Source organism: Arachis hypogaea, chromosome 13, assembly GCF_003086295.3.
Source record: "Arachis hypogaea cultivar Tifrunner chromosome 13, arahy.Tifrunner.gnm2.J5K5, whole genome shotgun sequence".
NCBI classification, from domain to species: Eukaryota; Viridiplantae; Streptophyta; class Magnoliopsida; order Fabales; family Fabaceae; genus Arachis; species Arachis hypogaea.
The window spans coordinates 28,808,508-28,834,818 of NC_092048.1; the positions used below are offsets into that span (position 1 = coordinate 28,808,508).

General features: G+C 31.2%; 2 protein-coding genes and 2 long non-coding RNA genes across 7 annotated transcripts; 3 read left to right on the forward strand and 1 right to left on the reverse strand.

Annotated features, from left to right (window-relative positions):
• Positions 1-105: 105 nt before the first annotated feature.
• On the forward strand, positions 106-3,605 carry LOC112737859 (G-type lectin S-receptor-like serine/threonine-protein kinase At4g27290). Of its 4 annotated transcripts, none has more exons than XM_025787994.3 (7): positions 106-1,483; positions 1,781-1,885; positions 2,021-2,163; positions 2,240-2,447; positions 2,544-2,781; positions 2,860-3,010; positions 3,094-3,605. In XM_025787994.3, exons 1-7 carry the CDS (start codon positions 214-216, stop codon positions 3,400-3,402), a joined length of 2,424 nt encoding a protein of 807 aa, XP_025643779.1. In that variant the 5' UTR covers positions 106-213; the 3' UTR covers positions 3,403-3,605. The 4 variants fall into 4 exon arrangements, with proteins under 4 accessions (XP_025643779.1, XP_072067655.1, XP_072067656.1 ...); XM_072211554.1 differs by having other exon boundaries at positions 3,083-3,534; XM_072211555.1 differs by lacking the exon at positions 2,860-3,010.
• Positions 3,606-5,895: 2,290 nt separating this feature from the next.
• On the reverse strand, positions 5,896-10,020 carry LOC112737860 (G-type lectin S-receptor-like serine/threonine-protein kinase At4g27290). Its single transcript, XM_025787995.3, has 7 exons — positions 8,391-10,020; positions 7,643-7,744; positions 7,380-7,537; positions 7,079-7,289; positions 6,709-6,946; positions 6,478-6,628; positions 5,896-6,388 (listed from the first exon to the last, which is right to left on the reverse strand). Exons 1-7 carry the CDS (start codon positions 9,691-9,693, stop codon positions 6,086-6,088), a joined length of 2,466 nt encoding a protein of 821 aa, XP_025643780.1. The 5' UTR covers positions 9,694-10,020; the 3' UTR covers positions 5,896-6,085.
• Positions 10,021-21,097: 11,077 nt separating this feature from the next.
• On the forward strand, positions 21,098-22,533 carry LOC140178127 (uncharacterized). Its single transcript, XR_011870369.1, has 2 exons — positions 21,098-21,560; positions 22,112-22,533. It is a non-coding gene; the product is annotated as an uncharacterized lncRNA (long non-coding RNA).
• A 1,551-nt stretch (positions 22,534-24,084) lies between these two features.
• LOC140178128 (uncharacterized) lies at positions 24,085-25,925 on the forward strand. Its single transcript, XR_011870370.1, has 2 exons — positions 24,085-24,541; positions 25,742-25,925. It is a non-coding gene; the product is annotated as an uncharacterized lncRNA (long non-coding RNA).
• The last annotated feature ends 386 nt before the right edge of the window (positions 25,926-26,311 follow it).

Sequence of the window (26,311 nt, forward strand, 5' to 3'; positions counted from 1 at the left end):
GATTGTTACAGGTGATATGAAAAATCAAAGCACGTGTAAAAAATGTTGGATTGCCCGAGTTACACGGCCATTTTAGTTTCCTGGCATCTATTGGTTCATTGCGTACAGAAAGAGTCTACTCATTTTTGGTTTATTGTTATTTAATTTAATTTAATGAACATTTTGTCAATAAACCAACCAGGAAAGCTCATTCGGGGCTCGTGAAAGACATTAATGGGAAACTTCAAAATGTTACTTATTTTGTTATTTCTAGTATCCTACATGAGAGGCTCGACTTCTTTACACAATTTAGGAATGAGTGAATGTATTCGTGATGGTGGCGAGACTTTGCTTTCAGCTGATGCAAGTTTCGAACTGGGTTTCTTCAGCCCTGGAACTTCAACAAATCGATATTTGGGTGTCTGGTACACAGATGTATCAGGAAAGCAAACAGTTGTGTGGGTGGCCAACAGAGAAACACCACTCCACAACAAGTCAGGGATCCTCATGTTAAACGAAATGGGGATTCTTCAACTTCGCACCGGGGCAAACGCTACTATTCTTTGGTCGTCCAAGGTATCAGACGAAGCCTTTAATTTGAGTAATTCAACAGCAGAGCTCTTTGATTCAGGAAATCTTGTGGTGAAAAGTGGGCAGGATGAGGGCAGCTTCTTGTGGCAGAGTTTTGATTATCCCTGTGACACTTTGATGCCGGGAATGAAGCTCGGACTAAAATCTGGCATAGATAGATATTTGTCAAGCTGGAAAAGTACAGATGACCCTGCAGTGGGAGAATATTCCATCAAAATTGATCGTAAAGGGTATCCGCAACTAGTTCAGATGAAAGGATCCTTCATTAACGCTAGAGAGGGCTCATGGAATGGCATTTATTTCACTGGATATCCGAATCTGCAACAGAGCATTTTTAAACGAGAATTTGTATTCAGTGATAGAGAGGTGTATTATGAGTTTGATATACTTGATAGATCAATTTTCAAAATATTTAGAGCGACCCCTTCAGGTGGTTGGGAAAACATGGTATGGACAAGTCAAACTGCGGAAACTACTACGTCCGGGGGGCAGGATGCATGCGACAGTTATGCATTCTGCGGTTCGAATTCTGTATGCAACATTGGTGATAATGTTGCATCATGTGAATGCCTCAAAGGATATGTTCCCAAGTTTCCTCAACAATGGAATGTGTCATATTGGTCCAATGGTTGTGTTAGAAAGACTTCATCGACGTGTAATAACACACAAGGCTTCTTGAGGTACAAAGACATGAAATTGCCGGACACATCTTCTTCATGGTTTAATAACGCAATGAATCTTGAGGAATGTCAGAAGACATGCTTGAAAAATTGTTCTTGTACGGCTTATGCGAATTTGGATATTCGTAATGGAGGAACTGGTTGTCTGCTTTGGTTTGATCACCTTATTGACATTCGGCAATTCTCACAAGAGGGTCAAGACCTGTACATCAAAGTCCCTAGTTCTGAGTTAGGTAACTCTTTTGTTTTTAATTCTTCATCTCCTTTTCCATTTTAGTTTCTTGTAGAATAATTAGGTAACTTTTGAGCAGGTTAAATTAATTTTAGAAGAAAGTGTGTTTGGTAGTTACCTCAATTATATGAATATTATGGTATTGCAATTAGAGATGACATGCTTAAGGTGAGACCATTATTTCCTTTATAAGGATTCAACGTAAAGAAACAATAAAACTTTGCCAATTTCATTCAATCGAGCTACTTTCAAAATTGTTGAGTAATTGTGTCCTACATCTGTGTTGATCATAATGTAGCTAATGACCATGGAAACAAGAAGATAAAGACGGTAGCAATTGCTGTTGGAATGATTATTTTTGGATTAATCTGTTGGGTTACCATAATGCTAATTAAATATCCAGGTAAACACTGTAATGATATAATCTTCCATATAGGCATTGTAAAAAAGAGAAATTAGAAAAAAAAATTTGTCCAAGCTCTACGAGTAATTGATTCATATTTTGTATCCATCCATTGTTGTTTTTCCAACCAATCAGGGTTCGCAAGAAATATAAGGAAAAATAAACAAAGACAAGATGTTGATCTCCCAATATTTGATTTCTCAGTCTTAGCTAAAGCTACAGACAACTTTTCAAGCAACAAAAAACTTGGAGAAGGTGGTTTTGGACCAGTATACAAGGTGATAAGAAAATCAACCCAGGACTTTTATTTTTCCTTAACATTTTTTTATAATACAATTTTATTTATCTTTTCAGGCTACTATAAATGGTCAAGAACTAGCAGTTAAAAGACTTTCAAAAAAGTCTGGCCAAGGATCAGAAGAATTCAAAAATGAGGTAGTGTTAATAGCCAAGCTTCAACATCGTAATCTTGTAAAACTTCTTGGTTGTTGCATTCAGGGGGAAGAAAAAATATTGGTCTATGAATACATGCCTAACAAAAGCTTGGATCACTTTGTTTTTGGTAAGAACTATTTCAATTTATATAGAAATACGTTTATGGCAATTTTTAATATTTCTACAACAAAAGTTATGCTAAGAATTGTACATAACTGATTAGATGAAACAAGAAGAAAGGCCGTAGATTGGCTTAAGCGTTTTAACATTATTGGCGGCATTGCTCGAGGACTTCTTTATCTCCATCAAGATTCTAGACTAAAGATTATACATAGAGATCTTAAAACTAGTAATATTCTTTTGGATGCAAATTTAAATCCCAAAATATCAGATTTTGGCTTGGCTCGAACATTTTTTGGTGATCAAGTTGAGGCAAATACAAATAGAGTTGCTGGAACATAGTAAGATATTTCTCCATAATTTTGACTTGTTTCTCCATATTATGTTTGTTTATTTTAATTACTAATTTATGCTTTCAGTGGTTATATGCCTCCTGAATATGCAGTACATGGACAATTTTCAGAGAAATCAGATGTATTTAGTTATGGTGTGATAGTATTAGAGTTGTTAAGTGCGAAACGAAATAGGGAATTCTCAGATTCCGAAAACTATCTTAATCTACTTGGACATGTAAGCAAAATTTTTAGAGAGAACTAAAGAATCAATTTTGGATGATTTCCAATCTACTAATTTGATTACCAGCATGATTTTAGGCATGGAGATTATGGACTGAGGATAGGCCACTGGAACTATTGGATGAAGTGATAAGGGAAAATTGCAACCATTTTGAAGCCATAAGATGCATACAAGTGGGCTTACTATGTGTGCAACAAAGACCAGAAGATAGGCCAAGTATGTCATTGGTGCTTCTAATGCTAAATGGCGAGAAAATGTTGCCCAAACCAAAATTTCCTGGATTTTACATTGATAGAGGTGTTCAACTTCAAGCAGATTCTTCATTGCCGAACAACACACTCTTTTCAGCTAACCAAATTTCTATAACAATATTAGAAGCTAGATAGAATATGGAGAAAGGAAAGGGTCGTCATCATACTTTTATGTATAAATTAAGCTGACTAGCTAACTCATTTTAGGTTAAAAAACGGTGTGTTCATGAAATTTTATACTTTTTTATTTGTTGTTTTTGCTATGAATTTTTGTTTCTCTTGTCTTTCGCATATAATTCAGACATATGTGTGTGAAATACGCAGACGTTAGTAACAAAGGCAACTATGTATACTTGCATGTTGGACTATTTCTTGTAAATTTAAAAAAAATAATAATAAGTTTTGTTTTTTAACACTAATAATTCAAATTCAAGACTTTCACGTCTATCTTTATTTCATAAAAGAAAACAAAGGGAACTATTTCTTTATTATTATTATTATTATCACCATCATCATCATCTGAGATATTATAGAACTAGTTGAATTTAATTATATCATGGCTAAAAATATATTTTTTGGAGCATTACATTATCAATATTATTATAAAAAATTTTGTTTTTGTTTCACTCGTTTTTTGTCAATTTTGATAGGTAGTGTCGAAACGAGCTTGTATCAAGATCTCAAGTATCGAGAAGCAGATACGACTTTTTTGAAAAAGAGTGAAATTACTTAATTATGGTGTCAAAGCAATTTGTGTCAAAATTATTAGTGGCAGACTTGTGAAAAACAACAAAAGAATTTTGAGGAGTTTTAGCAAATCTACAGTATTTGAGTTTGATTGACAATTTTGAGTCTTTCAAAAAGGATTTAAACTGGAAATGGTTTTCACATTGGTTTCGGGGATTTTGATCGAGTAAATATGAGTTTTATAAAAGGGAACGGGTTTAGAGTGACATTATTTTGAAGGTTTCGGAAAATGTTATAAAAAGTTGTTTTGGTTTTAAAGGAGAATGATTTGAGGGAAAGTGATTCTTGGCGTACGGTGAACTAAATATATATTGCTATTGAAGTAACTGGGTAAGTTGAGATTGTGGATTCTCTCTCTTGTTACGATAGACAAGTTGAGGTTGAGGATTTACTCTTTTGTTGTGGTGGATAAGCTTGAGGTTGAGGATTCCCTCGCTTGTCGCACCGTAAAGTTAGATAGAAGGTCGAGAATTCCCTTCGATTCAATTCTGTATTATTAATTCTAATTTTGGTTATGTTTGACTATGTTGGATTGAAATGAGTTTTGGATTGACATAGTGAGGACGGTGGTTTTGTCCCGCTCACGTAAAGGCAAGTTGAGATTGAGGATTCTCTCTTTTGCTGTGATAGACAAGTGGAGGTTGAGAATTCCCTCTCTTGCTGCGGCTGACAAGCAGGGTTAAGGATTCCCTCTCTTGTTACATCAGGGAATTGAATGGAGAAGGTTGATGATTCCCTTCGATTCAATTTCTAGCTGTGGTATGAATAAGTTAGGCTGAGGAGTCCCTATCGTTGCATCATAGTCTCTCTCTGAAAGGGAGGTTGAGGATTCCCTTCGTGTTGAGAGACTATGTCCGGGTTAGCTACCGGATGTGTTGGGTTCTGGCAGTTTAACCGACACGTGACCTCATGGCCAGTAAGACAGGCATGCATCATATGCATCTATGTGACATTGTTTGGGTGTGTATATTGTACTTGATTTGCCTATGTAAATAATTCTGTTTAACTACTAATTCATATACTTGATGTAAATGCTCTTGATTGTGTTTGAATTGCATTACTTGTGATTGTGACTATTGTTTCGGATTATGGTGGCTGGAGTGTGATTTGATTTTGTGTTACGCCGAAGGCCGTGATGTGATATTGTTTTGGGCTGGAGGCCGTGATTGGATGAATCAGTGATAAGTTTGATGAAATTACTCCTTTTGGTATATATAGTGAAAGATTACGAGATATTATGTTTAATTGGAATTTTTATAAATTCAAAATATGAATTTGGATTTTGGGTAATTAACTAATGGTTTTCGAAAAGGTTTGGGTTTTTGGATGATTAACAGTTGATTTTCAAAAAGATTTATAAGACGAGCGATGATTACTGAAATCGAAAAACAATTTTCTTTTAAATATCTTCTTATGACAATTCTTAAAAACTCCTTCCTGAAAATTAATGAGGACGATATTCTCACTCCCCTTACAGATTTTTCTTTTCAGAATGGACGAAGAGTTTAAGAAGTTTCTTTCGAGCACCTGATTGTATTCTATATTATTGTATATACAGTTATAGTCTTCCCTCGTCTTTATTATTATATTTTGTAAGAGGGATAGGAGTTGTAGTGATATGTATGCTATTACTATTTATAAGTTACTTGTATGCTATTACTATTTATGTGTGTGTATGTGGATTGTGATTTAAATTGGGTTATATATGCATGCTTGATTGAAACGAAAAAGTATTTTCGATTTTTAAAGAAAACAGCGATACGGTTTCGAGTTAAAGATTTATATCTTATTATTAAATATATTGAAGTTGCCATATTCTCGCTATCAGAGTAGTGCAGCCGGAAATGTGAAATTTTGATAATGAAGGTGTTATAGTAAGCATTACTGATAAAACTGTATAAACTCATATTCATGTAGATAAATTTTAGAATAATAACGCAATTTTTCACTAACTACTCTTTTAAAGTCATAAAATAAAAATGTGTAATTGCATAATACCGTACAATTCTTTTAAACCAGCAATGTGTTGAATAATTAGTAGGTTCACCCTTGTACTTTTTGTCGTTGTACTTTATCTAGCTTCTAACACTGTGATGGAAACTTCATTTCGCGACATGCAATTTTCCAACAAAGCATCTGATTCAGGTATGGTATCTCTTTCAATGTAAAATGCAGGAACTTTTGGATTGGGCAATAATTTTTCACCATTTAGCTTCAAAACAACAGATGACATGTTAGGCCTATCTTCTGGCCTTTGTTGAACGCATAATAGGCCAACTTGTATGCATTTTGTTGCTTCGGAAGGTGTGAACCTTTCCCCTAATGCTTCATCTAGTAGTTCTAATTGTCTTCCTTCACTCCATAGCCTCCATGCCTAAAAGAGAAGCAAAGAAATTAGTGTATTATTAGTGAGTAATTAAATATACATACCAATTAGTTAGATAATCAAGTTATTGTGCGTACGTATCCAAGAAGATTATGACACTGTTCTGGATCGGAAAATTCTCTGATCTTTTTTCCACTTACAATCTCTAAAACTATCACTCCATAACTGAAGACGTCTGATTTCGTAGAGAAATGCCCACGTACAGCATATTCAGGAGGCATGTAACCACTAAAATATTCATTTTTCAAGCAAAAGTTAGTTGCATTTCAATGACATTAGAAAATAATAGAAGAAAAATGATAGCTTACTATGTTCCAGCAACTTTGGTTGTATTTGCCTCAATTTGATCTCCTAACAATGTTCGAGCTAAGCCAAAATCAGATATTTTTGGATCCAAATTTGCATCAAGTAGAATATTGCTGGTTTTTAGATCTCTATGAATAATTCTTAACCTAGAATCTTGATGAAGATAAAGAAGTCCTCGAGCAATGCCACAAATAATATTGAAACGCTTAGGCCATTCCAGCAGGTGCCTTCTAGTTTCATCTAGCAGCCATCAATTACAAACAAGTATGTTTAGTATATATACCAGTTGCAATACTCCAAAGTATCATAACCAATGTATAAACAGTAAGAAACTATCATAAATATTTTAGTGCAAATGATAAAGGCTCAAACCGAAAATAAAGTTGTCCAAGCTTTTATTGGGCATATATTCATAGATCAACATTATGTCTTCTTCCTCTATGCAGCAACCAAGAAGCTTTACAAGATTACGATGCTGAAGTTTAGCTATCAACACCACTTCATTTTTAAACTCTTCCAATCCTTGTCCAGAATTTTTCGAAAGCCTTTTCACAGCTAACTCTTGACCATTTGTCAATGTGCCCTGAAGATCTTTCATATTCACTAGTTAGAAATTTTTTTATTAGAAATGAAATTTATGTTTTTGGATAAGTTGTATTTATTTATTTTTTACCTTGTATACTGGTCCGAAACCACCTTCACCTAGTTTGTTACAGCTTGAGAAGTTTTGAGTGGCTTTAACTATGACTGAAAAGTCAAATGTTGGTAGATAAATCTCTTCTTTTTTCAGTATACTTTCATAATGCTTCCTGTAAATTAATCTTGCTACCCCTGATTGGTTGGAACATAAAATGAATAAGTAACTACTATCATTAAATGTGGACTAGATCTTAATTAAATTACGCTTAGGGCTGCTTAATTTCATGTAAAATGTACCTCGCTTTCTGAGTATCAATGCGCAGGCACATGTTAATCCAAAAATAATCCCACCAACTGTTATTCCTATTATCAGCATCATCTTCTTTCTGCGGCCATTATCTGCAACATAAATATATGAAAGATGCACACATTATTTGATTAATCACCAATTATTAAGTTACTAATTTCTTATGACTAAGGGAATATGTATTTAAATTATGTTTTATTGCTTGAGGAAGTTGGAATTAAAAAAAAAAATAAAAGTACAACTAACAAGCATCACTAATATAACTTCCTTGATATTAGTTAGCATAGTCTGGTAATTAATCCTTGTATATTACTGCCTTTGATGTTCACTGTCTACATTGAATTTTGTAACATTCATGATATGAGCCTTCAATTATATAAGTTACTCTTTTCTGCCCCTATGGTAATAGGACAAGATACAACATAGAAATTGATCTTAAAAAGGAAATAGAACACAAATAAAAACATTTAACAAAGAAAAGAAGGCATAGTATGAAGAAGGGCATAAGCATCCCACGTTAACAGGATCTGGGAAAAGGGTTGCACTAAAGAAGTATAATGTATGCAGTCTAACCTGATAATTACATGAGTAACTGTTTCCACTGCTTACTCAACCGCTCCAAGGCTCCAGTAGGTGAATGGAGAAATTAAAATATAAAATTTTGACGGGTAATCTTTCTTGAGTGATGTCCAAGTATAAAATGCATTAAACTAATGATGAGAAAGAAATGGTGAGTACCTAGTTCAGAAGCAGGGACTCTGATATAAAGATCTTGTCCCCCTTGAGTGAATCTCCTCATGTCAACCATATTATCAAACCAAAGTAAACAGCCACTCCCTCCATCAAGAACATACAAGTTCGAATAAGAAGTACAAGAACAATTCTCCAAACACTTGTTTCGACAATCCTCAAGGCTCAAGATCTCACTGAACCATGAAAAAGAAGTGTCCGGCAATTTCATCTCTGTATATTTCCAGAACCCATCACTGCTACTTCCATTGACACAATCAGATTTAACATTCCTCGCAACACAACCGTTAGACCAATACGATATATTCCATTGTTCAGGAAACTTAGGAACATAGCCTTTCAGGCATTCACAGGTTGGAAGATTACCATCGAGAATGCATACAGAGTTGGCACCGCACAAAGCGAAGCGTTCGCACTCGTCTTGAACACCGGTGGAGATGACATTTCTGGTGTTACTCTGATTAGTCCAAGCATAAGTTTGTCCTAAGCCAGAAGCTCTTAGTTTATATATTGAGACAATTGATTTGTCAAGTATATCGCATTCTAAAAACACTTGTTTATCATTCATGAGAAATCGTTGTCTATATTGTGACAGTTGATGAGTTGGATAACCTGAAAAACCCACTCCATTCCAAGATCCTCCTCTGAATATCTTTTTTGATCCCTTGAATGTGAAAAACTGTGGATATCCTTTTGTTACTATTCTTAGAAAATACTCTCCTTCGGACGGATCATCGTCGCTCTTCCAAGATGATAAGAAATATTCTTTTCGAGTTACTAAGTCCCATCCGATCTTCATTCCTCCCGGCACGAACGTATCGCCTGGATAATCAAAACTCTGCCACAGAAAATCATTTCTCTCCTTGGTTTCTGTATTCTTCAACACAAGATTTCCCGAGTCCAAGACTTGCGCGATTGGATTACTCGATTTCCCCGGTGTGTTGTTGGATGAGGACCAAATTGTGCTGTTTGTGCCATTGAGAATCACAAGTGCACCGTTTTGGTTGAGTTTCAAAACTCCGGAATTGCTCTCAAGTGGTATTTCTCGGTTGGCAACCCATATAACTGTTAAAGGGGACACATTATTGTACCATATACCTAAGTATCGGTTTGTTGAATTTCCAGGGCTGAAGAAACCAACTTCAAATGTTCCACCTGAAGAGACTAAGGTCTCGCCGTCTTGAAGAGATTGATTCAGAGCTAAACTAGTAAAACTACCTAGTGAAGTGGTGGTTCGTATGAAGGAGAGAGGAAGAAAGAAAATAAGTGATAACATGATGGTGTTGTCCATAATTATTTTGATTTTTCCTCAAAGCAATAATGGCTGCTTTCTTGGTCACTGTACTAGGGAAAACGGTTATGAAGATGTGTAAGTCTCGGTTAGATAGCATAGTTCTGATTAGGCATGAAAATAGGATGATTCCATCATAATTAATGCTTTTAATGAGGAGAGAGTTTTAAAGAGTGCTCATGAATGAGAACAAACCTTAGTTGCTTTATTTTTGTACATATGATGTACAATTTATTAATGAAAAAGTATAAGCGGATAATAATAAAAATATTATAGGTATGCAGATGATTAAGTTGATTTATGGGTAAACTAGGAATGATTCTGGATGAGTAAACGCGTCCATATGTTGAATGAACATTGTTAGTCTCCAATCTCCATTGTCGTTAGTGAAAAAACTTTTTTCCCAAGTCAATGAGAAAGTCCGTGCGGCAACAATAAACAAATAATGTAGTGGTGGTTGGTTTACCTGAAATAGCGCACTATAGTAAATGGTTAAATTCGTTGTAAAATATTATTTATTTTTTAAATTTATTTTTAAATTTTTGTAATTAAATTTAATTTTTAAAAATTTTAAATTAATTATATTAACTTTTTATTTCTTTTTTTGTAGATGTTATCAAAATTTGTTAATAATTTAATATAATATATTAAGTGACATTACGATATATATTTAAAAATTTTAATTAATTATTAATATATTAAATTTATAAAACTAAATTAAATTAAAATATAATTAAAGAGAAATTTTGAGGTATTTAAATTTTTTAATTTGTGGTTAATTTAATTTAATTTTATAAATATATTATGAAATCACTAATTAAAACTATTAAATGTATATTATAATGTTATTTAATGTGTCATGTTAAAAATAAAAAAAATTAACATAATTAATTTAAAATTTTTAAAATATAAATTTAATTAAAAATATTTTAAAAATTAATTTAAAAAATAAATAATTTTTTTAGGACTAATCTAATAAGTTACTCTTCTTTAATCTGTTGACAATTGACATCGTCAAACTTTATAATTGAAAAGATTGTCTTTGAAATCACTAAGATGATTCGTACGTGTTATTGTACGATAGGCCGATCGAAAGGGTTTCTACTTTCTACTCTATCTTCAACATTCAAGTATTCAACAAGTCACGAGTGTCTCAACCTTGATGATTCCCGTGTTTAATGTTACAGAAATTAGTCAGTTATTACTCTTAGACAGTAGTATTCGCAAACTAGCTATAATTAACTACGGATATAGATTTAAAAAAAATCTCGTTTATTAAATAAATTATTATGTATTAAATTTTTGATACGTGATATAAATTAAAAATATTATTATTAAAAATATTGTTATTATTCAACGAAAAATATTATTATTTAAAAGAAATTATATAAAAAATAATTATATATTAGTATCTCAGTATATTTATATTATGATATTTATTTTTATTAAATTATCTGATAGTTTAATTATTTTTAAAGCTTCCAATTGACCGTGGATAAAGAGTGCGAGAACAATTGCGCATATAATTTGAAGATGTCGAAAGTAGCGTGTCAAGGTGCAACTGTCAGTTGATATAAAAACTCTATAAATAAAATTTTAGGTTAATATTATAGAGAATTCAATGTTTTTTTTTTAAAAAATACTTACAAATTCAAAAAATTCTTGGGCTCTTTAGTATTACAGAATAGAATTTTTACTCTAAGTAATTTTTCTAAACTCAAAATATGACTAATTTTTTTTTATATGGAAAAAATATTGGTGTTTTTATTAAAAATGAAATTATTTGGTGTAATTATAGATGAGTGGATTTTGTAGGTGAGAAGTTAACACGTGAAGAGCGTTTTGCAATAAGTGGGGGTGTATTGAACACGTGGCAACATCCCAACCAATACACAAAAAATATATTAAATATTTTCACAATAATATAATACACTTCAAATGTCACTATTCAACCAAAACACCATCTTCACTTCTATATTAAAAATAATTTCTGTCAAAATAATTGTAATTTATTTTTTTAATTTTTTTTCAATACAATTTCTTTATTTTTATATGTTGTTTTATTTTATATTTGTCTTTTTTTTAATTTTTTTTAATTTTCTGTTTCTTTAATTTCTACAATTTAATTTTGTCTTTGACACCTTGTATTTTTTTTCTTTCATCTTCTGATTTTGTCTCTTTAAAATCTGTTGATGATATAATTGAGATATTGAGATACCTATATTTTATATTAAAAATAAAATAAAAAATTGAATAAAAACAGCTATATTCTTAAAATTATTACTTTAATTTTAAAATTAATTTTTTTTTATTTTTTTAAATTTAAATTTTTACCAAAATTTTATTAGAGAATTGTTTTATTTTTTATTATTTTTTATAAATTTTATAATATTATTTTTGTCCGTCCATTTTATTATCATTCTGTTATTTTTTATTTTTTGCAAATTTAATAATTTTTTTACGAATTGAATTTTTATTTACAGTTTTTTAATTATTTTAAAAAAATTTTAAATTTTGAAGATCTATATTTTAATCTATCAATTCTTTTACTATTTATTTCATTTTTAGTCTAACAATTCTTATTTATTTTTGAATAAAATTTATTGTAAAATTGAAATTTAAAAAAAATATATTTTGTATGAATTTAAAAAATTCAGTGTCATTTAAATTAATAATAGTTAAAATTATTAATTTTTGGTCTATTACTTTAGATAATTTAATTATTTCTTTTTGAAATTTTTTAATTTACTTGTTGATTTAATTTTATTTATAATTTATCTTTTATTATTAACCCACGTTTCTTAAATTACTTTTTTAACTATGTCTAAATAAACAACTTGAAAAATAATAGTTGTTTGCCTTTTTATACGAGCGATGGCCATAATTAATTTCTTATTTTAAAATTGATAAAAACACACACACACAAAGATATATATTTCATATACAGAAAAGATTTGGTTATTTTGTAATAAAAATTTTGATTATATATGTATAACATATTTTTTTTTGGTGACTCTATGTATAACATATTTAATTATTCTATTATACCATCATTGATTTTTTTTAAAAGTTAATTATTTTATTAAAAAATCTACAAAATAATATGTATAATGATACGTGCTTCAAATGTTCGTGATATGAAAAGTTCAAGAGTTATTTAGAAGATATTTTAGTTTACATTTTTAGAATATTTTATTTAATGTATTTTGATTTTTGTTTATTTAATTACTAGATTGGGCCTTATGTTTATGGGCTTTAGGGTTTTCTTTGTTTTAACCTAATAAGAGGTTATAAATACCTCCTTAGCTATTGCAGTAGTAGCATAGAATTTTTAGAGGTTTTAAACCTTTTTGGTTTCGTGATGAAACCATGGTGTGGACAATTGAGGTTGAGGAGTCCTTCTCTTGTTACATCGGGGAATTGAATAGAAGGTTGAGGAGTCCCTTCGATTCAATTTCCAAACTATGGCGTTGACAAGTTAGGTTGAGGAGTCTCTTTCTTGTTGCGTCAAGAAATTGGGTAGAAAGTAGAGTGATTCTCTTTGTATTCAATTTCAATCTATCTTTTTTATTGTTATTTCAATTCCAATGTAATCTTTTTATTCAGTTTAAATTCTTATCTTCTTGTTTATCTTTTATTTCCGTATCATTTGGTATAAATAAATATATAATGATTTCTAATACTCAGAAAAATTTTAATACCATAAATATTTACTTTATCTATAAATATAAGCCACTTTTGATAAAAACCTGTATATTTAAAAAAGAAAATGCTAGTAAACCAATCCTTTTTAGGGAAGAAGAGGAAGCTAACTTTTGTTCAAATACGAAACAAATGTAAGAAAAAATATTGAACATCTAATATTTTTCTATTAAAAAATTACGAGTGAACTTCAAGTATATTTAAAATAATTATTCGTAAATGGTTAATTCAAAATCAAAGATACTCTAATTATTCGTTGTACATACCAAAAGGGTCAACTTATTTATCATATTCCGTTGAATAGAGTGTAAGTATATCTTTTTTAGCGTTATGTTTTTTAGTTTTTACAAGTTGCTGCTATACTAATAAACTACTTCAAAATACCGTCATCATCATCATTTTTCTCTTTACTTTTTTCACTCTACCACCTCCACTGCCATCAACATTGCCGGCAAGAAGAAGAAGACTTTGCCGACGAAAAACGACGCAGCGACAGCAGTGGCAACCCGCAACCCCTTCCTCCTTCGCATCGCTTCTCTCTCATTCTTCTCCGACGAACCAGCGGCGACAGCACCTCCTTCACATCGCTTTTCTCTCTCTCTCTCTTCTCCAATGAACCAGCAACCCAGCGGCGGAGAACCAGCTACCCAACGGCAGCAGCAACCCGTCCCTCCCTCTCTTCGCATCGCTTCTCTCTCTTCTCCAATGAACCAGCGGCGGCAGTGCCCCCCTCCCCCCCTCTCTCTCTCTCTCTCTCTCTCTCTCCTCCAATGAACCAGTGACAGCAGCGACGACCTTGCAGCAACAACCTATCTCTCCTTTCTTCGCATCGCTTTTCTCTCTTTCTCTTCTCCAATGAACCAGCGGTGATCCAACAATAGCCTTGTAGCGACAATGGCAACCCAGTGGCAATACTGTCGCTGCGTCGTTTTTCTCCGGCGAAGCCTTCTTCTTCTTCTTCTTCTCACCGGCAATGTTGATGGCAGTAGAGGTGGTGGGGTGAGAAAGGTGAAGAGGAGAATGATGATGACGAGAGTATTTTGGTCCAATAATTCGGAAAATGATGATTTTAAAGCGTTTTTAAACATTGAAGATAATTTTAATAACGAAAAAAGGTTGGAGACAATTTTGATTTCGACCCAAGACGTTAAGTACGAAAATAGTACTTAACCCTTATTATTATTTGCTTTCTTTTACTCTTTCTTTTTGTTATCATTTTGTCATTATTGTTATTATATTGTTCGTAATTTTTATTTAATTTATTATCACATTATTCTATTTTTATTTGGTGTGTTATTATATTCACTGTTATTATTCATATTATAATTTGTTTTATTAACATTATATATTATAAAATTTGATATAATTTATAATTTATATAGTGTAGCTCCAAAATTAAATTCAAACAAAAATTCTAGTAAAATGAATATTAAAAATGAGAATGTAACAAATGGAGAAGTAAAAACTGTAAAAGCAAAATAGAAATACTTAAATATTTTAACTGTCTATGTGAAAAAGATACAAGATGGTAATAGGCTTAATAAATATTTCAATAAAATTGGTTGAAAAAATCTACAAAAAAAATTAGAAAGAGAACATATGTGCATAGACAAATAAAAAATAAATGAAATGCTCTTAAATCTTATTTTTAATTATGGGCGAAATTAGTTGGATAAGAGATCGATTTTAGTTGGGATCATGAGAAAAAACAGTGTTAACTTCTAAATCTTGGTGGACTGATAAAATTAAGATATGTTAATTTTGCATGATAAAATAATACATGAGTTAATTTTATTTTTAAAATTTATTAGATGTCTTTTTATGTTTTTTTTAATATTTTAAACAGATTAATCTAGAATTCGCTAAGTTTAAGAATGAAGGTCCTAAATTTTTAAATAGACTTGAGCAATGTTTCAAGAACATCATATATAGCTACTGGTTATGGTGCTTGGACGCCACCGGAAGATCCAAATCCTGAAGAATTTAATAATCAGAACAATGAGAATTTCGAGAGTAGAGGTGACATTAATAATACAAATGAATTGTTTAAAGAAGACATTACTAATTATACAGTTGTTCAAAGTCCTACTAGAAAGAAAAGAAGGAAGACTTTTAATAAAAAAGTTAGAAAACGAGCTGGAATAGCATCTAGATTACAGGACTCACTTGATCATATTTTAGTTGGTGTGGAGTCAAAAGCTGCAAACAAGGGAGATGATCCTTTCTCCATAGAAAATTGTATCAAATTGCTACGCAAATTACCTGGCCTACAACCATATAATCCACACTTCTATTTGAAAATTAGATTAATGGTTAAGCCATAATATAGAGAAATTTTTATTGCATTGAGTGATGATCCTAATCAACAACTTGGATGGCTAGAATCTTTTAAATTGGATGACATGAACCCGTCTCTAAACTTTATTTTTAAAATTTTCTTTCTACATGAATTCTTATTATCGTTATTGTTGAACTTTAATTTAGTGACAATGTTATAATTTGTGTTTTGATTTTATATTTTGAAACTTTAATTTAATAATGACATTATGGATAGTATTTTTTTATTTGTTATCTTATTTTTCATGTTAATTTAAATTATACAAGATGAGTGGTTATAAAACAGATAATGATACTGAATATGAAGCTTCTGAAAAAGATTACGAGTCAGCTGCTATATTAGCTATTTGTGAAGTTGCCAATTATTACTTGCAATATATCTCCAAACAAGAGAAAATGATTTTAAAACTATCAGGATATCAATTATTATTAGAATTAAAGGAAGAAAATAAAATGTGATTTTTTGAACAATTTAAAATTAAAAAATTAATGTTTAATCATTTATGTAATGACTTAGTTCTCAATTATAGTTTAAAATCTACACGAGGTGTTAGTGGAGAAGAGATGGTGCAACATTCTTATACATGCTTGGGCAAGGAGCTTCTTATAAAATGTTAGAGGAGCGATTTCAGCATTCAGGTGAAACTATATTTCGTCAATTTCATCATGTCCTATCATGTGTGAAGAAATTATCAAAAAACATAATTAGACCTATTGACCCTAGTTTTAGAAACACACCTAAATATATTATAGATAATGATAGAGATTGGCCGTATTTCAAAGATTGTATTAAAGTTATAGATGGTACGCATATAGCAATTCATGTTTCTCAAGATGAGCAAGTGCGATTTATTGGTAGAAAAGAAAATACTACAACAAATGTAATAGCTGTGTGTGTGATTTTAATCTGTGTTTCACATTTATATGGGTTGGTTGGGAAGACTCTGCACATGATACAAGAATTTTTGTGGAGACTCTTCGAACGAAAAAACTAAAATTTTCACATTCACCAGAAGGTAAGTTATACATTTAAGTTTATTTTGAGGTTACATTCATTTTTACATTAACATATGACTTAATTTTTTAAGTTTATTTTTTAATGTATCTCAGGTAGATATTACTTAGTTGATGTTGGTTATCCAACTTTTAAGGAATCCTTAAGACCTTATCGTCATACAAGATTTTATATTCCAACATTTAGACTAGCACCAAACTTTAGATCAAACAATGAAAAGTTTAACTATTGTCATTCAAATTTAAGAACAGTAATTGAAAGTACTTTTAGAATATGCAAAGCAAGATGAAAGATACTACAAAACATGCCATTAAGAGCCAAATTTAAAATCCAGCGTGATATCATTGTTGCATGTTTCACACTTCATAATTTTATAAGAATGATGGATTCTAATGACATAAGTATTTTGCAAAAATTTAAAGATATTATTTCATTACAAGCTAATGAAGATGATGGTACTACGGTAAAAAAAATGGATCAACAAATTTTGAAATTAATAAATGGGAAAAACCAACACAAGAAGATGTTCGGACAATGGAAAAAACAAGAGATAATATAAGAGATCAATTATCAGATCAAATGAATTAGTATTCTTAATTATTTTTTTATTATTATTAATAAACTCTTTTATGATTGAGTGTCTTTTTTAGTAATTTTATTATTATAAAAGTATTTTTGTATTTTTGTATCCAAACAATAACATCTTTTAAATAAGTACTTTTAAATAAAGTATCCAAACATAAAATAACTCTTACTTTTATAAAATATCTTTTAAAAAAATTATTAAAAAATATCTTACAAATGACACCTAAACAAGTCCAATAGATATGATTCATGATGTAATTTAAGAGCAATTCCAATAATTTTGAGAGTAATTAAAATAATTTAAAATTAGAATTTATTAAATACCATCTTTAAAATGATGTTAGATTGTTAGTATTAATCAATGTTTTGAAAATCGGATCGAATTGGCCGGTTGAACCGGTTAAACCGGGAACCGATGAGAGAAACGGTCCGGTCCTCCTTCTAAAACCGCCAATTTCAAAACCGTTGGAAAACTGGAAAACCGGAAGAAAATTGGTCGGTTGGGTCGGACCGGAAACCAGCCGGTTCTTAAAAAAACAAACCCACGCCGTGTCACTTACCCCCCTCCCCCAAACGCCTTCGCGAATCAAATGCCCTCAGTCCCTCACCACTCACCAACCCTAGCTTCTTCAAGAATTCAGAACCCAAACCAAAAACCTAGCCTCTTCAACGGATTCGACGCCGCCGCTCGTCGTTGTAGGCGCCTCCGCGGCCTCCTCCTCCCCCCTGTTCCAAACCAAATCCCTAGCTCGGCACGTCGTTGTCGCGTCGTCTTCTAGCTTCGCTGTTCAAGGCTTCGAGTTCGAGATGCTTGCCGTGGTGTCGCCGTCGTCGTCTTGCTCTCAGTTGAAGGTTAGTGGCACTGTTTAATGATTCCCTATGCTCTGTTGAGTCTGTGTTGAAACTTGAATGTCTGATAATTAGTGATTTCTGAATCTGAAATGACGTAAATCATTAGTTTTGTGTTGTTGAAATTATGTTGTTGAAATGGATTTGTTATGTTGCTGGCCTGCTGCTGCCATTTTTTAATTTTTGAGTATGATGTTTCTGAATTTTTGTTGAAATAGTTATTGATTTGAAGGTTAGGGTGATTATTTGTTCTGGAACTGAGTCTGTTGTTTCACTGCCTGATGGGAAAGTAAGTTCTCCCCATCCTCCATTGGATTCGTCCTGCTCGTCGCCCTCTTGATGGTTAGTGACTTTGGTGTGCACTTGTTCTTCATTTTTCGTTTTATTCTCTGACTCTTTGTTCTGAAATCAACAAATCATTAAATGATTATATTGATTATGGGGTTTTGTGTCTTTGTTCAAATTTGCATAATGTCCCCGGAATTCTTTGCTGAGAACAAGAACATTGCAGGATTAGATAATGTAGGAGTGGCGTGTCTGATTTTTATGTTTCTATTGACTTTGTGATTTGTTTGTATTTATATTATGTGGATTTCATATCAGCCAGGAAAATCTCTTTATACTACTGTTAGAGAACTCGTGGAGAATTCGCTTGACTCAGCGGAATCGATATCGGAGCTTCCGGTAGTTGAGATAACCATGTGAGTTTGCATTTGAAAGTACAATGAACTAGTAAATGATTGATTGTTCCATGCTGACATGGTTGTTGCAGTGAGGAGATAAAGAAAAGCAAATTTAATTCTATGATCGGTCATATAATTATATACAAAGGCACACGTTTTTAAATGTTTATTTGTAACCATATTCTTGCCAAGTTTTTCTTCTTTGTATTGATGTGCCATTGTTGTAACAGCTATTTGTTGCAAATCAAAAGAAACCAGCTGACATCGTGGGCATACTTGTGGGCATACTTGTTACAAACAGAAGCAAGCTTCTGAGGTTATTGGGTGACTTAAAACTCGATAAAGGTATAGTAGGGAATTTACAGCACTTGTTTTTACTGAATCATGTTCCCATTATCACATTTATTGGAATTTTGTGCAGAGGACGAATAGTTTGAAGCTGACAAAGCAGAAGTTATGAAGGAAATTGCCGCTCTGGAACCTAAGGATCGCCCTTGAGCTTAAGATAGTGTCAAGTGGCAGATTGTGTTGTGGCATTTTGCTTACTGAAATGTCTCTTGCTATAGTTTTTTAAGTGTCCATCGACTTGAGACGAGCTCTTCACTCAAATTTCAATGATTCCATTCTGTAATTTAATTTCCATTTTGTAAATTAACTGACAAATAAGTTGCTAAAATGAGCCACAACTAGAACTAGGGTATGGGGCTATGGGCACTGGTGGTTTTAGAAAGATGTGGGCAGCAGCCTGCCTTGACTCCTTTACCATCAATTTTTGAGTTTATAAATTGTTGGAGCTGGAGGTCATGCAATCTTTGACCGTCTACAAGTTTGTGACTTGTTGAACCTGAATGATGGCTGTTTCTGGTGTCTGCGTACTTCACGGTCAACACTAGCTGATTTTTAAGGTTTTGATGATTGATAAACCATGATGTTGGGATTTAATATTTAGATATGCTTTTATTACTATTTAACTTTTGAGTTTTGATTTTGATAAGATCATATGTATTTGGTTGATGATATTTTATGTAGTGTTTTAAATTTCAAAGATATTTTAAGATTTATATTAGATTATAATTATATTTTAGGATGTGTATTTATAATTTTTTATTATTCTATTCTAAAACGGTTTTTTCGGTTGAATCATTGGTTAGACCGGTAAACCAGTAAACCAGTAACTAGAGTAGTTTAATGACCGGTTCGATTTTCTGAACCTTGGTATTAATTAATAAAGAGGTACTGTATCACTTTAAATAAAGATTAGTAAAATGCTACTACTTGTATAATCCATTAAATTCTCATTAAATGAATATTGTAAAATTATTACAATCTATCTATTCTATTATATAAAAATTAAATTTCTGCATTTAATAGTAAAGCTGACGTGATATGCTTTTGAGAGTGTTTTTCAATTTATTTCTTTTAATTCTCTAAAACAAATCAATTATAACTAATGAATAATATTAATTAATTAATTTGATTAGACATTTAAATCTCACAATTTATTATAATTTATATAAATTAATTAATTTATTTAATTATATTAATTATTTGATTTGATTTGATTAGAGTAAACATCAAATTATTTTAGTAAATAATAAATATGATAATGAAATACATGAATTAATTTAATTAGTTTATTTTTTTCAATGTCATCTATTTATACAAGATCATAATGTATTTTTTACTCATTTGTTTTCTCTTTTCTCTCTTTCTCTCTTCCTCTCTCTTGTGTTTAGAGTACAATTTTTGTAATTTATTTAATTTTTATTTCTTTTATCTCTACTTATACATTTTATTTTATTTTTTTAATTTTGTCTATTTTAGTTGCTCATTATTAGGTGTATCTTTTTTTCTTTCTAACTTTTGATTAACAAAAGAGATGTGTATAACATCCAAGTTTTTAAAATTAAATTTTATGCTTTGAATTTAAAAATAAAATTTAATTTAATGATAACTTATTCTATTATTTTAAATTATCTATCAGAAACTATATTGATAGTTACAGTCTAAATTGATTTTTATAATAATAATAATAATAATTATTATTATTATTATTATTATTATTATTATTATTATTATTATTATTTAGTTATATTTATTTGGCCGAAGCCATTAAGATTTGTATTATATTATTACAATATTATATTATTACTTGTTTATAACATGACACATGCTCTTTTTTATATATAACCAAATGAAAGAATTAGAAACGTGGCTTATGTGCTCTTGTGCATATATATATACATACATATAATTGTTACACATGCCACTCTTAATTATTAATCAATGACACCTAATGAAGCATTAGCCACCACAAATTATCCATTCATTCCTATCAGCCTTATCACTATCATTTCTTTACTCTCACCACCGAATTGAACTTGGCAAAAAAAAGAAGAAAGAAAGGCCGAGAGAGAATGTGAGCTTTCATGGAAACCAAGAGTTTTTAGTTTCAATTTCTTGTGATCCGTAATTCCAATAAAAAATCTAATCCAATAAAAGTGTTCGTATTTTCTTTCTCTACATGTTGGTATTACTTTGATCCGGTAAAAATTGACGGTGACGTAGCTCTTCTTTCCCTTGAGTTCGGCCAACTGGAGTTCTAGGAGGCACATATGATTTCTGACGCTTTCCTCTTCAGCAGCTCGATAAAAAAGTTTCTCCAAAGTTTTCGTTGATTTTGATTTCGTATGAAGGTAGGGAATTTATTTTTAAAGATAAACGTTTTTAATTTAGAATGCCTACAAAATTAATTGAATAATTGCAAATATATCTATATCTATATATATATATATATTAATAATAGTAATGTTATTGAGTATGGATTATTGCTGTGAATGTGACTGTTTTCTGATTATTAAGAATTTCGCTGATTTGAGAATTGTTGAGAAAAAGGCTGGTGAATTGTTGAGGAATAGGGAACCCGTAAGGGTGGTTTAGACCGAATTTTAGAGAAAATGTCGCCAAAATTTTATAAAATCTGAGGTTTTATTTGAAAAATTATTTTAAAAGATTTGGTTTTGGAAAATTAAATTATTTAAAATATATTTAGTTAAGAAAAGATTTACTCTATTTTAAAGTTTGATTTATTAAGAAAAATATAATGTTTTAAACCCAATCTTTTAAGGAGAGATTTTGTTTTAAGTAAAGATTTGAGCTCGGTTTATTAAGAAAAGGAATCTCTGTCACAGGAGAGCAGAGAACAAGAATTTAAAGAATATATTAATTAATGAAGTGTCTGCCACAGGAGAGCAGATGTGATATTGTTTGGGCCTTAGTGCCAAATGTAAAGTGGGGACGTCCACACACTGAGAACTATTTTCCAGATGTACGCTTATTGATTTGGAAAGTCACACTGATGCGGCCTAGCCATACGACTTATAAGCACACTGATGCATCTGGAAAGCCATACCAGCTGGGACTTGTGCCTGGGTAATGTCGGGAGCGAGTAGACAACCGACACATGAGCTCATGGCCTGCGTTAGGAATAGACATGCATCATGTTGTTTGCACATTTGCATTTGATTGCGCTTGCTTATCTTATTACTTTGTGATTATATTGTTTGTCTTGTTGTGACTTGCTTGTACATTGAATTGAATCTCTTGCTTGCACTACTTGTTTGTAAGTGTATTAAAGTGATTACGAGTTGACATTTGACTGAGGATTAACTATGTGGCTGAGAGACAGAAAATGTGTCTAATTTTATATTTAAGTTTTGATTTGAGTTTAGAGTTTTTTTAAAAAAAGAGGTAATTTGTTAGCTAAAGTAGAACAAGAGTATTTTCAAAGGGTTTGATAAAAAAAATTTTTATTGAGCAAAATTAATTATTTGCATTTTAATCCATTACTTTTACGGCATTCCCATTCCCTATTGAGAACGTGTGGTTTGTTCTCACCCCAAATTTTCCACCCTTTCAGTGACATAGGTTTGGAGATTCAGTAAGAAGCTGCAGACGACTAGTAGATTTACTTGTGATTCCTGTTGTTTTTATAGAGTTCCCTCGTCCTTGTTGCTTTAGGGTTTTTTTTTATTTTATGCAGAGGGATAGGTATTGTATTTGAATTTTACATTGAATTTAATCGTATAACATCTATTATTATTAGTAATTATGTGGTTATTATTATTTGAAGATCTTTTGTTATGTGATTTTTAATTACTAAAATCTTTTTTTTTTTGAAATTTTCTTAAAAACAGAAACGCGATATCGACGTAAAGGCTCAATAGTAAATTTATAATAAAGAAAATCAGGTCCGTAACGCCTTACTTTTGGTACGATCATGACATGCTAAAAGTTAGGGTGTTACATTATGGTATCAGAGCAGTTCGTTCCCGTTAGAGCCTTGGGAATGGACTGACTATGCTTTACTGCATACTCTGAGTGTTTGTCATGCAGTAGGACTTGTCCCACTGACAAGAGTTTGAGTTTCAAATGCATGATTGTCTATTGATTAATGCTGTTAGTCAACCGTTGCATCTCTCATGGTATTAGGTTTGGCCAACTTAATACTAATGATTCATGTATATGGAAACACTAATGGATTATCATAGACGAGATAGAAGTAACAGGTAACGTGAATCGTGGGTTTTTGGAACGTTAGAAGTTAAGTTTAGGGGTTAGCTCCGTTTCAACGCATAATCCTTATTCGTGCTAATGTGAATCTCTTCCTTGGTTGTTTGTCGTAAGACTTTTTGTTTCAAACTTCTTTCATCAGATATGGTTTCTTTCACATTTGCAAACTGAACATGCCACACCTCTCTATTTCTTTTCTTCGATATTTTTGAAAATGGAATTGATATGAATCTTTTCCATCTTATATCAATTTTCGAGGGCAAAAATTTTTGTAGGGTGGGTAGGATATAACATCCGAATTTTTAAAATTAAATTTTATGCTTTGAATTTAAAAATAAAATTTAATTTAATGATGACTTATTCTATTATTTTAAATTATCTATCAGAAATTATATCAGAAACTATATTGATAGTTACAGTCTAAATTGATTTTTATAAATATTATTATTATTATTATTATTATTATTATTATTATTATTATTATTATTATTATTTAGTTATATTTATTTGGCCGAAGCCATTAAGATTTGTATTATATTATTACAATATTATATTATTACTTGTTTATAACATGACACATGCTCTCTTTTTATATATAACCAAATGAAAGAATTAGAAACGTGGCTTATGTGCTCTTGTGCATATATATATACATACATATAATTGTTACACATGCCACTCTTAATTATTAATCAATGACACCTAATGAAGCATTAGCCACCACAAATTATCCATTCATTCCTATCAGCCTTAACACTATCATTTCTTTACTCTCACCACCGAATTGAACTTGGCAAAAAAAAGAAGAAAGAAAGGCCGAGAGAGAATGTGAGCTTTCATGGAAACCATGAGTTTTTAGCTTCAATTTCTTGTGATCCGTAACTCTAATAAAAAATCTAATCCGATAAAAGTGTTTGTATCTTCTTCCTCTACATGTTGGTGTTATTTTGATCCGGTAGAAATTGACGGTGACGTAGCTCCTCTTTCCCTTGAGTTCGGCCAACTGGAGTTCTAGGAGGCACATATGATTTCTGACGCTTTCCTCTTCAACAGCTCGATAAAAAAGTTTCTCCAAAGTTTTCGTTGATTTTGATTTCGTATGAAGGTAGGGGATTTATTTTTAAAGATAAACGTTTTTAATTTAGAATGCCTACAAAATTAATTGAATAATTACAAATATATCTATATATATATATTAATAATAGTAATGTTATTGAGTATGGATTATTGCTGTGAATGTGACTGTTTTCTGATTATTAAGAATTTCGCTGATTTGAGAATTGTTGAGAAAAAGGCTGGTGAATTGTTGAGGAATAGGGAACCCGTAAGGGTGGTTTAGACTGAATTTTAGAGAAAATACCGCCAAAATTTTATAAAATCTGAGGTTTTATTTGAAAAGTTATTTTAAAAGATTTGGTTTTGAAAAATTAAATTATTTAAAATATATTTAGTTAAGAAAAGATTTACTCTATTTTAAAGTTTGATTTATTAAGAAAAATATAATGTTTTAAACCCAATCTTTTAAGGAGAGATTTTGTTTTAAGTAAAGATTTGAGCTCGGTTTATTAAGAAAAGGAATCTCTGTCACAGGAGAGCAGAGAACAAGGATTTAAAGAATATATTAATTAATGAAGTGTCTGCCATAGGAGAGCAGATGTGATATTGTTTGGGCCTTAGTGCCAAATGTAAAGTGGGGACGCCCACACACTGAGAACTGTTTTCCAGATGTAAGCTTATTGATTTGGAAAGTCACACTGATGCGGCCTAGCCGTACGACTTATAAGCACACTGATGCATCTGGAAAGCCATACCTGGGACTTGTGCCTGGGTAATGTCGGGAGCGGGTAGGCAACCGACACATGAGCTCATGGCCTGCGTTAGGAATAGACATGCATCATGTTGTTTGCACATTTGCATTTGATTGCGCTTGCTTGTCTTATTACTTTGTGATTGTATTGTTTGTCTTGTTGTGACTTGCTTGTACATTGAATTGAATCTCTTACTTGCACTACTTGTTTGTAAGTGTATTAAAGTGATTACAAGTTGACATTTGACTGAAGATTAACTATGTGGCTGAGAGACAGAAAATGTGACTAATTTTATATTTAAGTTTTGATTTGAGTTTAGAGTTTTTTTAAAAAAAGAGGTAATTTGTTAGCTAAAGTAGAACAAAAGGGTTTGATAAAAATATATTTTTATTGAGCAAAGTTAATTATTTGCATTTTAATCCATTACTTTTACGGCATTCCCATTGCCTACTGAGAACGTGTGGTTTGTTCTCACCCCAAAATTTCCACCCTTTCAGTGACACAGGTTCGGAGATTCAGTAAGAAGCTGCAGACGACTAGTAGATTTACTTGTGATTCCTGTTGTTTTTATAGAGTTCCCTCGTCCTTGTTGCTTTAGGATTTTTTTTATTTTATGCAGATGGATAGGTATTGTATTTGAGTTTTACATTGAATTTAATCGTATAACATCTATTATTATTAGTAATTATGTGGTTATTATTATTTGAAGATCTTTTGTTATGTGATTTTTAATTACTAAAATCTTTTTTTTGAAATTTTCTTAAAAACAGAAACGCGATATCGACGTAAAGGCTCAATAGTAAATTTATAATAAAGAAAATCAGGTCCGTAACGCCTTACTTTTGGTACGATCATGACATGCTAAAAGTTAGAGTGTTACAATGTGTCTTTTTTACAGTGTTTTTAAATAATCTTACTATAATTTTATTTTATAATATTCTCTTTTGTCATGTGTACTTATGTGTTTAAGGAGTTGACTTAAAGTTATAATATGATATATAAAATTATAGTATAATTTATAGTATGCTAAAATATTAGGGCATTATCATATAGATATTTTTGGATTT